The 13,835-nt window shown below is 29.9% G+C and overlaps 1 protein-coding gene across 6 annotated transcripts in view; it reads right to left on the reverse strand.

The window, feature by feature from the left end:
- Positions 1 to 8,516: 8,516 nt before the first annotated feature.
- phf21b (PHD finger protein 21B) overlaps positions 8,517 to 13,835 on the reverse strand; it is a 169,223-nt gene continuing 163,904 nt past the window's right edge. For 3 of the 6 annotated variants that reach the window (XR_016486939.1, XR_016486941.1, XM_090201419.1), the window contains 3 exons: positions 11,963 to 12,029; positions 11,478 to 11,581; positions 8,517 to 9,552 (listed from right to left, as the gene is read on the reverse strand). Coding sequence is in view for 3 of the 6 variants with exons in the window: in XM_090201419.1 (XP_090057545.1) it covers positions 9,262 to 9,552; positions 11,478 to 11,581; positions 11,963 to 12,029 (462 nt within the window). In the remaining 3 variants the exon portion in view is untranslated. Of the gene's footprint in view, positions 9,556 to 11,477; positions 11,582 to 11,962; positions 12,030 to 13,835 lie in introns of all 6 variants that reach the window. The other 3 variants (XR_016486940.1, XM_090201418.1, XM_090201420.1) reach the window with 1 other exon arrangement.

Consider the following 13,835-nt stretch of genomic DNA (forward strand, 5'->3'; position numbering starts at 1 on the left):
AGTTAATTCTTTGTTAAAAGTATTTAACATAAGTAGGTCTGCGTATTTGTAAACATTTGAATTAAATATAATATAAATATAAATAAAATATAAATATAATATAATATACATAAAAATATAATATAATATAATATAAATATAATATAATATAATATAATATACATATACATAAAATATAAATATAATATAAATATAAATATAATTTAAATATAAATATAATATAAATATAATATAAATATAATATAAATATAATATAAATATAAATATAATATAAATATAATATAAATATAAATATAATATAAATATAATATAAATATAAATATAATATAATATAAATATAAATATAATATAATATAATATAAATATAAATATAATATAAATATAAATATAAATATAATATAAATATACATAAAATATAAATATAATATAAATATAATATAAATATAATATAAATATAATATAAATATAATATAAATATAAATATAAATATAATATAATATAATATAAATATAAATATAAATATAATATAATATAAATATAAATATAATATAAATATAAATATAAATATAATATAAATATACATAAAATATAAATATAATATAAATATAATATAAATATAATATAATATACATAAAAATATAATATAATATAAATATAACATAAATATAATATAATATAAATATAACATAAATATAATATAATATAAATATAAATATAAATATACATAAAATATAAATATAAATATAAATATAATATAAATATAATATAAATATAAATATAAATATAATATAATATAAATATAACATAAATATAAATATAAATATAATATAATATAAATATAATATAAATATAAATATAAATATAATATAATATAAATATAAATATAAATATAATATAATATAAATATAAATATAATATAAATATAATATAAATATGAATATAAATATAATATAAATATACATAAAATATAAATATAATATAATATACATAAAAATATAATATAATATAAATATAACATAAATATAATATAATATAAATATAAATATAAATATACATAAAATATAAATATAAATATAAATATAAATATACATAAAATATAAATATAATATAATATAAATATAATATAATATAAATATAAATATACATAAAATATAAATATACATAAAATATAAATATAATATAAATATAATATAAATATACATAAAATATAAATATAATATAAATATAATATAAATATAATATAATATAAATATAATATAATATAAATATAATATAATATAAATATAATATAATATACATAAAAATATAATATAATATAAATATAACATAAATATAATATAATATAAATATAAATATAAATATAATATAAATATAAATATAAATATAAATATAATATAAATATAATATAAATATACATAAAATATAAATATAATATAAATATAATATAAATATACATAAAATATAAATATAATATAATATACATAAAATATAAATATAATATAAATATAATATAATATAAATATAAATATACATAAAATATTAATATAATATAAATATACATAAAATATAAATATAATATAAATATAATATAATATAAATATAAATATACATAAAATATAAATATAATATAAATATAATATAAATATAATATAAATATAATATAATATAAATATAAATATACATAAAATATAAATATAATATAAATATACATAAAATATAAATATAATATAAATATAATATAATATAAATATAAATATACATAAAATATAAATATAATATAAATATAATATAAATATAATATAATATAAATATAATATAAATATAAATATAAATATACATAAAATATAAATATAATATAAATATAATATAAATATAATATAAATATAATATAATATAAATATAAATATACATAAAATATAAATATAATATAAATATAATATAATATAAATATAAATATAAATATAAATATACATAAAATATAAATATAATATAATATAAATATAATATAATATAAATATAAATATACATAAAATATAAATATACATAAAATATAAATATAATATAAATATACATAAAATATAAATATAATATAAATATAATAAAAATATAATATAATATAAATATAACATAAATATAATATAATATAAATATAAATATAAATATAATATAAATATAAATATAAATATAAATATAATATAAATATAATATAAATATACATAAAATATAAATATAATATAAATATAATATAAATATACATAAAATATAAATATAATATAATATACATAAAATATAAATATAATATAAATATAATATAATATAAATATAAATATACATAAAATATTAATATAATATAAATATACATAAAATATAAATATAATATAAATATAATATAATATAAATATAAATATACATAAAATATAAATATAATATAAATATAATATAAATATAATATAAATATAATATAATATAAATATAAATATACATAAAATATAAATATAATATAAATATACATAAAATATAAATATAATATAAATATAATATAATATAAATATAAATATACATAAAATATAAATATAATATAAATATAATATAAATATAATATAATATAAATATAATATAAATATAAATATAAATATACATAAAATATAAATATAATATAAATATAATATAAATATAATATAAATATAATATAATATAAATATAAATATACATAAAATATAAATATAATATAAATATAATATAATATAAATATAAATATAAATATACATAAAATATAAATATAATATAAATATAATATAATATAAATATAATATAAATATACATAAAATATAAATATAATATAAATATAATATAATATAAATATAAATATACATAAAATATAAATATAATATAAATATAATATAATATAAATATAAATATACATAAAATATAAATATAATATAAATATAAATATAATATAATATAAATATACATAAAATATAAATATAATATAATATAAATATACATAAAATATAAATATAATATAAATATAAATATAATATAAATATAAATATAAATATACATAAAATATAAATATAAATATACATAAAATATAAATATAATATAAATATAATATAAATATAAATATACATAAAATATAAATATAAATATACATAAAATATAAATATAATATAAATATAATATAAATATACATAAAATATAAATATAATATAAATATAATATAATATAAATATAAATATAAATATACATGAAATATAAATATAAATATACATAAAATATAAATATAATATAACTATAAATATAAATATAATATAAATATAAATATAATATAAATATAATATAAATATAAATATAAATATAATATAATATAAATATACATAAAATATAAATATAAATATAATTTAAATATAAATATAAATATAATATAAATATAATATAATATACATAAAAATACAATATAATATAAATATAACATAAATATAATATAAATATAAATATAAATATAATATAAATATAATATAAATATAATATAAATATAAATATAATATAATATAAATATAAATATAATATAATATAAATATAAATATAAATATAATATAAATATAAATATAAATATAAATATAATATAATATAAATATAAATATAAATATACATAAAATATAAATATAAATATACATAAAATATAAATATAATATAACTATAAATATAAATATAATATAAATATAAATATCATATAAATATAATATAAATATAAATATACATAAAATATAAATATAATATAAATATAAATATCATATAAATATAAATATAATATAAATATAAATATAAATATACATAAAATATAAATATAATATAAATATAAATATAAATATACATAAAATATAAATATAATATAAATATAATATAATATAAATATAATATAAATATAAATATAAATATACATAAAATATAAATAAAATATTAATATAATATAAATATAAATATACATTAAATATAATATAAATATAATATAAATATAAATATAAATATAAATATACATAAAATATAAATATAAATATAATATAAATATAAATATAAATATAATATAAGTATAAATATAATAATATAAATATAAATATGAAATATACATAAAATATAAATATAATATAAATATAAATATAATATAAATATAAATATAAATATAATATAAATATAATATAAATATAATATAAATATAAATATACATAAAATATAAATTAAATATAAATATAAATATACATAAAATATAAATATACATAAAATATAAATATAATATAACTATAAATATAAATATACATAAAATATAAATATAATATAAATATAAATATAAATATAATATAAATATAATATAAATATAATATAAATATACACACACACCGAATCATAATTTACACTTCTGCTACCAGTGTTTTCCCACACACACACACACACACACACACACACACACACACACACACACACACACACACACACACACACACACACACACACACACACACACACGTCAAAGGATCACGTTTCCACCCAGTGTTTTGTTCTTGAATTTTATTTATTTAATGATTCCATTTTATCATAAGAACTTGGTAGAAAAAAAAAGTGAGACTACTCTTTAACCATTTACCAATGTCCATCAATCAACTTTAAATCACCGTCAAGATACAACTACATTGGCAATAGACAAACGCTTCCCTGTACACGCTCTCCACTGAACAGCCCCCTTGTCATCAATGCCAATGGGAGAAAAAAAACCCACTACTTTATTAACAGCCAAACGACATTTCCATGTAAACAAAAAAAAAGAGTGTAGTCATCTCTCCTGTTTTTACCCTCTCCGTCCACCTCGTGGCAAAACAACACATTGCACATTGCAAGCTCATTACTATGCATAATTGGCAAACAATATATTTAAAAAAAAACAGTCCCAATGTTTATTTTCTTATTTTTTTTTGTTCATCGTTGATAAAAGAATATAAAATAATATAAAAAAGATGTATGTTTTTATAATTTGTTCAAAGGTTGTGTCTGAGTGTATTAAAATAGATTTGTATTTAAACACTGCACAGTTTCTCCCGGAGGATTCTGGGTGATGTAGTCTGGGATACCTCTGGCTGGGGATAATGGATGAAGGGCACACCGTGGAGGTGGTAGAAGCTGCTTCACTAAAAACCTCTGATCTGGAGTCATGTTATCTTATGTATTCTGTATTCTCCTAATGTTAAAGTTAGGTTGAGCCTGATCCTAGATCTGTGGGGTTGAACTTCTACCTTGATGCAACGTGATATGGCACCAGTCTTTCAGCCCCCTCTCTTGGGGATTTGATTCCCATCAGAGTCGTTAGACCGTATGTTGTGCAGATGCTCGTCTCTGTCACGGTCTGTCGTGATATTCCATGTTGGGAGAGGCAGAGCTCATGATATGTATTGAATGTTGGACAAGACTAAGGAATGGTAAAGCCCTATTAGAAAGAAAGAGACAGACAGACAGACAGACAGACAGACAGACAGACAGACAGACAGGCAGACAGACAGACAGATCAGTAGATGGATGGACGGACGGACGGACGGACGGACGGACGGATCAGTAGATAGATAGATAGATCAGTAGACAGACAGACAGACAGATATCAGTAGACAGACAGACAGATCAGTAGATGGACGGATCAGTAGATAGACAGACAGCCCATACAAACTACTGCTCGGGTTTCAGTTGCACCTTTTTAAAGATCTTGGTTGTGAAAGGCAAACTTGATATGGATGTCCTCAGTGTGTTTTGAGGCTTGATATGGATGTCCTCAGTGTGTTTTGAGGCTTGGTATGGATGTCCTCAGTGTGTTTTGAGGCTTGGTATGGATGTCCTCAGTGTGTTTTGAGGCTTGATATGGATGTCCTCAGTGTGTTTTGAGGCTTGGTATGGATGTCCTCAGTGTGTTTTGAGGCTTGGTATGGATGTCCTCAGTGTGTTTTGAGGCTTGATATGGATGTCCTCAGTGTGTTTTGAGGCTTGGTATGGATGTCCTCAGTGTGTTTTGAGACTTGGTATGGATGTCCTCAGTGTGTTTTGAGGCTTGGTATGGATGTCCTCAGTGTGTTTTGAGGCTTGATATGGATGTCCTCAGTGTGTTTTGAGGCTTGGTATGGATGTCCTCAGTGTGTTTTGAGGCTTGGTATGGATGTCCTCAGTGTGTTTTGAGGCTTGATATGGATGTCCTCAGTGTGTTTTGAGGCTTGGTATGGATGTCCTCAGTGTGTTTTGAGGCTTGATATGGATGTCCTCAGTGTGTTTTGAGGCTTGGTATGGATGTCCTCAATGTGTTTTGAGGCTTGGTATGGATGTCCTCAGTGTGTTTTGAGGCTTGGTATGGATGTCCTCAATGTGTTTTGAGGCTTGGTATGGATGTCCTCAATGTGTTTTGAGGCTTGGTATGGATGTCCTCAATGTGTTTTGAGGCTTGGTATGGATGTCCTCAGTGTGTTTTGAGGCTTGGTATGGATGACAGTTGGATCAGTCCTCTCTATAGTCCTAGCGCTGTCAACAACTCCTGCCCAAAGTGTGCTACACTACATCATAGATTCCGGTCAGGCTCTGTGTAGAAAACAAGTATTTTATTCGATATGTATTGGTGGTCTCTTCTAATTATTGCATCTTCCTTCTCATTTGATCCGTTTGGTTCAAACACAAATACAGATTATAATATGTCGTCCTCTCTTTAGAGCGATATATTTTCTCTCCATTCCCATTGTTAGTTTTTTTTTCCTCAGTGTGTCATTTTAGAATAGAGGGATCCCACAACACAGCATTGATTTGATCATCAGGAACACCCCCCCCCCCCCCCCCCTGTGATGAAGTCTAACGAGATCAACACTGAACTGTTGCAGAGTGATATGACAGTCCTCTTCCCCATCCCCCCCGTGACAGCAGGAAGTCTAACGAGATCAACACTGAACTGTTGCAGAGTGATATGACAGTCCTCTTCCCCCCCCTGTGATGAAGTCTAACGAGATCAACACTGAACTGTTGCAGAGTGATATGACAGTCCTCTTCCCCATCCCCCCTGTGATGAAGTCTAACTAGAGATCAACACTGAACTGTTGCAGAGTGATATGACAGTCCTCTTCCCCATCCCCCCCGTGACAGCAGGAAGTCTAACGAGATCAACACTGAACTGTTGCAGAGTGATATGACAGTCCTCTTCCCCCCCCTGTGATGAAGTCTAACTAGAGATCAACACTGAACTGTTGCAGAGTGATATGACAGTCCTCTTCCCCATCCCCCCCCCTGTGACAGCAGGAAGTCTAACTAGAGATCAACACTGAACTGTTGCAGAGTGATATGACAGTCCTCTTCCCCCCCATTCACTGGTGTTTGATCGTTTATTAAACTATAGAATAAGGAAACCCTGGTTGGATCTAGTTGTTCTCGAGGCAGTGTTCATTTTGTACCTTCTAGCAGACTAGAAAACAGTTCATTTGTACCTATCTAACAGACTAGAAACAGAACAATAGAAACAGTTGAAATCAGCAGGCTCTTCAAACGTCAAGTCATCATAACGAACATCATCTAGAGTTTAAAAAAAAACTAATAGTGTGAAAACCAGAAAATATATTTTTTAAATATACAAAACCAGGCAGGGATAAAAAAGCATGCCAGACATATTTGATACGTACACAGGATTTCCCAGTACTAAATGTAATGTTTTTTTGGCATATTTTCTATAGTGGTGAAAAGAAAGGGATTAAAATGGGTTGGGATCACACAACTACAGGATGGTTCAAAATGGCCGCTTCTGAGTTGTTGTTGTTGTTGTGAATCCGGTGACAGGAACATGGAGAAGGACCTGGGATAATTATACAACCTATATACAACGATAGATCCCTTTTCTTTAATATTCCTCAATACTCAAACTAAGTCATCAACAGCATGAAAATACTCAACTCTCCTCTAGAAAGACTAAATTCTGTAGTCGTCTATAAATACTTTTTTTTCCCTCTTTAAACTATACTAATACTGAGAGAGAAAAAAAAGTGATTCTCTTGTTTTTTTGTTTTTGAAGGCTTGTATGTTTGTTTTTTTCCGTACATACACAATGAAAACGTCTCTCCCTGGGCCTTTTCCCACCTGATAACTATGGCAAAATGTTGTACACAGAGACCTACTCTGATTTATAGCAGTCCTTTGTTCTTCATATCCTTCCATTGTTCATTTGTAACTAACTACTCTAGTGTTGTCTCTCTCTCTCTCTATATATGCAGAACAAATATTATACCAGTTTATAAAATAACAAAAAAAAATCTAAAATATTTTTCGGGCCACACAGAAAATACCTATTTAATTTGCAGCACTGTGATCTAGCTTCTTTACAGTCCGAGTAAATACATTAAGGCCAAGAAACATGAATAATTACAATAATAAATACCAAAAGAAAAATAAACTATAAATAAAATAAATCTCGTAAGCACTGTAGGTGTTGGGTTTAAAAAATACTCATCATGAAATGTAGTGAAAAGGAAGATGTGTTTTTTTAGTGTGTTTCTCATTCATCCCCCTGCAGCTCTTCAACCGTACGGTTCACTAATATTCAATGGTTTCAATGGAGTCTCTGACTTCCTCTTCTTCTTCTTCTTCTTCTTAAAGAAACCCCCGCTGTCTTCAATGTCTCTGTGACAGGTGGCCACGTGGCATGGATACTTCGAGTGAGTCCCAAATGGCACCCTATTCCCTATATAGTGCACTACTTTAGACCAGAGCCCTATTCCCTATATAGTGCACTACTTTAGACCAGAGCCCTATTCCCTATATAGTGCACTACTTTAGACCAGAACCCTATTCCCTATATAGTGCACTACTTTAGGCTAGAACCCTATTCCCTATATATAGTACACTACTTTAGGCCAGAGCCCTATTCCCTATATATAGTACACTACTTTAGACCAGAGCCCTATTCCATATATAGTGCACTACGTTAGACCAGAGCCCTATCGCACCCTATTCCCTATATAGTGCACTACTTTAGACCAGAGCCCTATTCCCTATATAGTGCACTACTTTAGACCAGAGCCCTATTCCCTATATAGTGTACTACTTCAGACCAGGACTCTGATGTCAAATGGACATGTATTTGAAACTCCCCCTATGGGTCCGTTTATTAAAAGTTCTACACTATATAGGGAATAGAGTGCCATTTGTGGCGCAGCCTTGGACTGTGAACTGTGGCCCCCTGGTGGGCTGGGGTGGTACTACTAGAGCTCAGACATTGCCCTGAGCCTGGCTCTGTGTCTGAGACTGTGGCATGACCAGAGTCTTCTGCTGCAGTAGCACAGACGGTCCAGCAGGGGGCACTGTGTGTGTGGCGGCGCCGGAGGGTTTGATCCAGGGCAGGGAGAGCAGGGACACTCCGGTGGTGGTGGCGGTGGCTGTCATGGTAACCTGGATCATCTGGTCTCTTTGGATCAGACGGATCAGAGCCTTGAGACGCTCCAGGGAGGACTGGGTGTCCCTCTGTTGACCAATCAGACGCTCCCGCACGTCCATCACCTTCTGCTGGGACAGAGACACAGGAACATAAACATGTGTAAGTACTGACGAAGACATCTGGCTAGTTAGTTAGCAGTCTGCTTCACTGTTGAACTCCATCTGGCTAGTTAGTTAGCAGTCTGCTTCACTGTTGAGCTCCATCTGGCTAGTTAGTTAGCAGTCTGCTTCACTGTTGAGCTCCATCTGACTAGTTAGTAGCAGTCTGCTTCACTGTTGAGCTCCATCTGGCTAGTTAGTTAGCAGTCTGCTTCACTGTTGAGCTCCATCTGACTAGTTAGTAGCAGTCTGCTTCACTGTTGAGCTCCATCTGGCTAGTTAGTTAGCAGTCTGCTTCACTGTTGAGCTCCATCTGGCTAGTTAGTTAGCAGTCTGCTTCACTGTTGAGCTCCATCTGACTAGTTAGTTAGCAGTCTGCTTCACTGTTGAGCTCCATCTGACTAGTTAGTTAGCAGTCTGCTTCACTGTTGAGCTCCATCTGGCTAGTTAGTAGCAGTCTGCTTCACTGTTGAACTCCATCTGGCTAGTTAGTTAGCAGTCTGCTTCACTGTTGAGCTCCATCTGGCTAGTTAGTTAGCAGTCTGCTTCACTGTTGAACTCCTTCTGGCTAGTTAGTTAGCAGTCTGCTTCACTGTTGAACTCCATCTGGCTAGTTAGTTAGCAGTCTGCTTCACTGTTGAGCTCCATCTGGCTAGTTAGTTAGCAGTCTGCTTCACTGTTGAGCTCCATCTGGCTAGTTAGTAGCAGTCTGCTTCACTGTTGAGCTCCATCTGGCTAGTTAGTAGCAGTCTGCTTCACTGTTGAGCTCCTTCTGGCTAGTTAGTAGCAGTCTGCTTCACTGTTGAGCTCCATCTGGCTAGTTAGTAGCAGTCTGCTTCACTGTTGAACTCCATCTGGCTAGTTAGTTAGCAGTCTGCGTCACTGTTGAGCTCCATCTGGCTAGTTAGTTAGCAGTCTGCTTCACTGTTGAGCTCCATCTGGCTAGTTAGTTAGCAGTCTGCTTCACTGTTGAGCTCCATCTGACTAGTTAGTTAGCAGTCTGCTTCACTGTTGAGCTCCATCTGGCTAGTTAGTAGCAGTCTGCTTCACTGTTGAGCTCTATCTGGCTAGTTAGTAGCAGTCTGCTTCACTGTTGAGCTCCATCTGGCTAGTTAGTTAGCAGTCTGCTGTTGAGCTCCTGATCTCAATGGAAATCACTACGTTCCCGTCCCAACACAATAATCAGAGAGGAACGAGGCGAAGCGAGAGGATCCACTCCCGTCAAAATCTGTCCATGTGGGAATACAGTGAGCAGACCGATAAGCAGACCACCTGCCTTCCCACCTTCGGGTCAACGCCTCCCATAGATAAGGTGGAGACCATCTCAACATTATATGCAGGATCTCTGCTGTAATTCAATCAAACTTGCAGTGTGGTAAAACCACATTCTATGTATGAGTGAGGGATTAACCTAGTCTAGGGTACGTATTGCGTGTTTGTTGGTGTTGGGTCAAGGTCATAAGGTCAGAGGTCATGAGGGACCATGAGGGACTTGCTGAGCTTCTGGTCCTGCTGTACTGTGTTGTCAGGGGTCAGAGGTCATACCGTGAGGGACTTGCTGATCTTCTGGTCCTGCTGTACTGTGTTGTGAGTGTGTCAGGGGTCAGAGGTCATACCGTGAGGGACTTGCTGATCTTCTGGTCCTGCTGTACTGTGTTGTGAGTGTGTCAGGGGTCAGAGGTCATACCGTGAGGGACTTGCTGAGCTTCTGGTCCTGCTGTACTGTGTTGTGAGTGTGTCAGGTGTCAGAGGTCATACCGTGAGGGACTTGCTGAGCTTCTGGTCCTGTGTTGTGAGTGTGTCAGGTGTCAGAGGTCATACCCTGAGGGACTTGCTGAGTTGCTGGTCCTGCTGTACTGTGTTGTGAGTGTGTCAATGGTCAGAGGTCATACCGTGAGGGACGTGCTGAGTTGCTGGTCCTGTTCTTCCAGGTGAGCACACTCCTTCTTCAGCTCTACATTCCTCCTGAGCAGACTCCTCTTCTCCCCCTCTCTCACTAAACACACAATACACCTAGCATTAATACAGTATAACACACAATACACCTAGCATTAACACAGCTTAACACACACACACCTAGCATTAAAACAGCATAACACACACACACCTAGCATTAACACAGCATAACACACAATACACCTAGCATTAACACAGCATAACACACAATACACCTAGCATTCACACAGCTTAACACACACACACACCTAGTATTAAAACAGCATAACACACACACACACACACACACACACACACACACACACACACACACACACACACACACACACACACACACACACACACACCACCTAGTATTAACACAGCATAACACACACTGCAGGCCCAACAGCCACATGCGAGCAGAGTAAAGGTGTCTCACCCGTCTTGTGTGTCACATAGGACTGGACAAAGTTCTGTGGCCACGACATGTTCTCTTTGTTCAGAACCTTCAGGAGGAAGGAAAACACAAGGTTGTAAAATGGAAGACGATACAAGGTTATAAAATGGAGGACGATACAAGGTTATGAAATGGAGGACGACACAAGGTTATAAAATGGAGGACGATACAAGGTTATAAAATGGAGGACGACACAAGGTTATAAAATGGAGGACGATACAAGGTTATAAAATGGAGGACGACACAAAGTTATAAAATGGAGGGCGATACAAGGTTATAAAATGGAGGACGACACAAGGTTATAAAATGGAGGACGATACAAGGTTATAAAATGGAGGACGACACAAAGTTATAAAATGGAGGGCGATACAAGGTTATAAAATGGAGGACGACACAAGGTTATAAAATGGAGGACGACACAAGGTTATAAAATGGAGGACGATACAAGGTTATAAAATGGAGGACGACACAAGATTATAAAATGGAGGACGATACAAGGTTATAAAATGGAGGACGATACAAGGTTATAAAATGGAGGACGACACAAGGTTATAAAATGGAGGACGATACAAGGTTATAAAATGGAGGACGATACAAGGTTATAAAATGGAGGACGATACAAGGTTATGAAATGGAGGACGATACAAGGTTATGAAATGGAGGACGATACAAGGTTATAAAATGGAGGACGATACAAGGTTATAAAATGGAGGACGACACAAGGTTATAAAATGGAGGACGATACAAGGTTATAAAATGGAGGACGACACAAGGTTATAAAATGGAGGACGACACAAGGTTATAAAATGGAGGACGATACAAGGTTATAAACTGGAGGACGATACAAGGTTATGAAATGGAGGACGATACAAGGTTGTAAAATGGTGGACGATACAAGGTTATAAAATGGAGGACGATACAAGGTTATGAAATGGAGGACGATACAAGGTTATGAAATGGAGGACGATACAAGGTTATGGAGGCCGATACAAGTTTATGAAATGGAGGACGATACAAGGTTATAAAATGGAGGACGATACAAGGTTATAAAATGGAGGACGATGGAAACAGTTATCTTCCCTTCATCTAATACATTCAGTAGTGTTGTTATAGTCAGATGTCATTCAGTAGTGTTGTTATAGTCAGTAGATGTCATTCAGTAGTGTTGTTATAGTCAGATGTCATTCAGTAGTGTTGTTATAGTCAGATGTCATTCAGTAGTGTTGTTATAGTCAGATGTCATTCAGTAGTGTTGTTATAGTCAGATGTCATTCAGTAGTGTTGTTATAGTCAGTAGATGTCATTCAGTAGTGTTGTTATAGTCAGATGTCATTCAGTAGTGTTGTTATAGTCAGTAGATGTCATTCAGTAGTGTTGTTATAGTCAGATGTCATTCAGTAGTGTTGTTATAGTCAGATGTCATTCAGTAGTGTTGTTATAGTCAGATGTCATTCAGTAGTGTTGTTATAGTCAGATGTCATTCAGTAGTGTTGTTATAGTCAGATGTCATCCAGTAGTGTTGTTATAGTCAGATGTCATTCAGTAGTGTTGTTATAGTCAGTAGATGTCATTCAGTAGTGTTGTTATAGTCAGATGTCATTCAGTAGTGTTGTTATAGTCAGATGTCATTCAGTAGTGTTGTTATAGTCAGATGTTGTTCAGTAGTGTTGTTATAGTCAGTAGATGTCATTCAGTAGTGTTGTTATAGTCAGTAGATGTCATTCAGTAGAGTTGTTATAGTCAGACGTCATTCAGTAGTGTTGTTATAGTCAGATGTCATTCAGTAGTGTTGTTATAGTCAGATGTCATTCAGTAGTGTTGTTATAGTCAGATGTCATTCAGTAGTGTTGTTATA

This window comes from Oncorhynchus mykiss, chromosome 15 (assembly GCF_057628025.1).
Source record: "Oncorhynchus mykiss isolate SJ-2025 chromosome 15, ASM5762802v1, whole genome shotgun sequence".
In the NCBI taxonomy this organism is placed as follows: Eukaryota; Metazoa; Chordata; class Actinopteri; order Salmoniformes; family Salmonidae; genus Oncorhynchus; species Oncorhynchus mykiss.